Here is a 1,128-nt window from a genome sequence, read left to right on the forward strand (position 1 = left end):
CTCACAGAATGTCACGTGGTACTGATCTCACAGTGGTCACGTGGGCGCCCCGCGCGCAGGTGTCGACGGGATAATGTGAATCTTGTTAGCGGAGTCGACTTGATCGCGGATAGTACTAAAGTTACCCGGTCCCGGGACTAGAGCACATAGTTTAATGTGATTTGTAAATGTATATAACTTCTATAATTGATCCTGGTGGGGACAAGGGAACGTTTTCGGATCAGTGTAATGGTTTAGGGCAGGTGGTAGAGGGTGGTAGAGGCAGTGGCGTAACGAAAGGCCCTGCTGACCCCGCTGTGCAGGGGGGCGCCGTCTTAGGGGGGCGCCAAATCGCCGTTTGAATGTGGGACAATTTCGAAAACTTAACTAAAGTACTAGCAAAACTGCGCGTTTTGCTCTAGATACACACTTTTTTAGAGATTTTACCGGAGTATTCTTTAAAATCACCTAATTTGTTCAATTTTAGGGAGGGGCACCAAAAGGGGAGGGGGCGCCAACAGGGGGGCGCTTTTTTCGGCAGGGGGCACCAACAGGCAACGTTACGCCACTGGGTAGAGGGTGGTAGAGGGTGGTAGTGCAGGTGGTAGAGGGTGGTAGTGCAGGTGGTAGAGGGTGGTAGTGCAGGTGGTAGAGGGTGGTAGTGCAGGTGGTAGAGGGTGGTAGTGCAGGTGGTAGAGGGTGGTAGTGCAGGTGGTAGAGGGTGGTAGTGGTAGAAGGTGGTAGAGGGTGGTAGAGGGTGGTAGTGCAGGTGGTAGAGGGTGGTAGAGGGTGGTAGAGGGTGGTAGTGCAGGTGGTAGAGGGTGGTAGAGGGTGGTAGTGCAGGTGGTAGAAGGCGTAGGTTTCATTGGGAGGTGTTGAGGGCGATGACGGCGAGCTCGAATTATTAATAAATGCGTTCCAAAGGAAGAGACGTAGCGGCATATTTACATGATGAGACGTATAATAACCGTATAACGGCATATTTATATGTTGAGGTTTGTTTAAAGATTATGATCAAAACTATTTTGTGGCTTAGCATACGCTGCAGTGTGGTTCGATCACATAACTTGTTAGGAGATGTATATTTGGCTGGCAGAGCTAGAAGGTCAAAGTTAGACCTTCGAAATAAAACGACGTGTCTCACTGACA

The 1,128-nt window shown here is 49.9% G+C and overlaps 1 protein-coding gene across 1 annotated transcript; it reads right to left on the reverse strand.

Moving 5' to 3' along the window:
- Positions 1–539: 539 nt before the first annotated feature.
- On the reverse strand, positions 540–845 carry LOC134824759 (uncharacterized). The gene has a single exon (XM_063836735.1). The coding sequence runs from the start codon at positions 843–845 to the stop codon at positions 540–542; it is 306 nt and encodes a 101-aa protein (XP_063692805.1).
- Between the last annotated feature and the right edge of the window lie 283 nt (positions 846–1,128).

Source organism: Bolinopsis microptera, chromosome 13, assembly GCF_026151205.1.
Source record: "Bolinopsis microptera isolate Bmic1 chromosome 13, MBARI_Bmic_1.0, whole genome shotgun sequence".
In the NCBI taxonomy this organism is placed as follows: Eukaryota; Metazoa; Ctenophora; class Tentaculata; order Lobata; family Bolinopsidae; genus Bolinopsis; species Bolinopsis microptera.

Excerpts from the sequence above, each read along its gene's own strand:
- LOC134824759 (XM_063836735.1), bottom strand. The coding sequence starts at position 845 with ATGAAACCTACGCCTTCTACCACCTGCACTACCACCCTCTACCACCCT.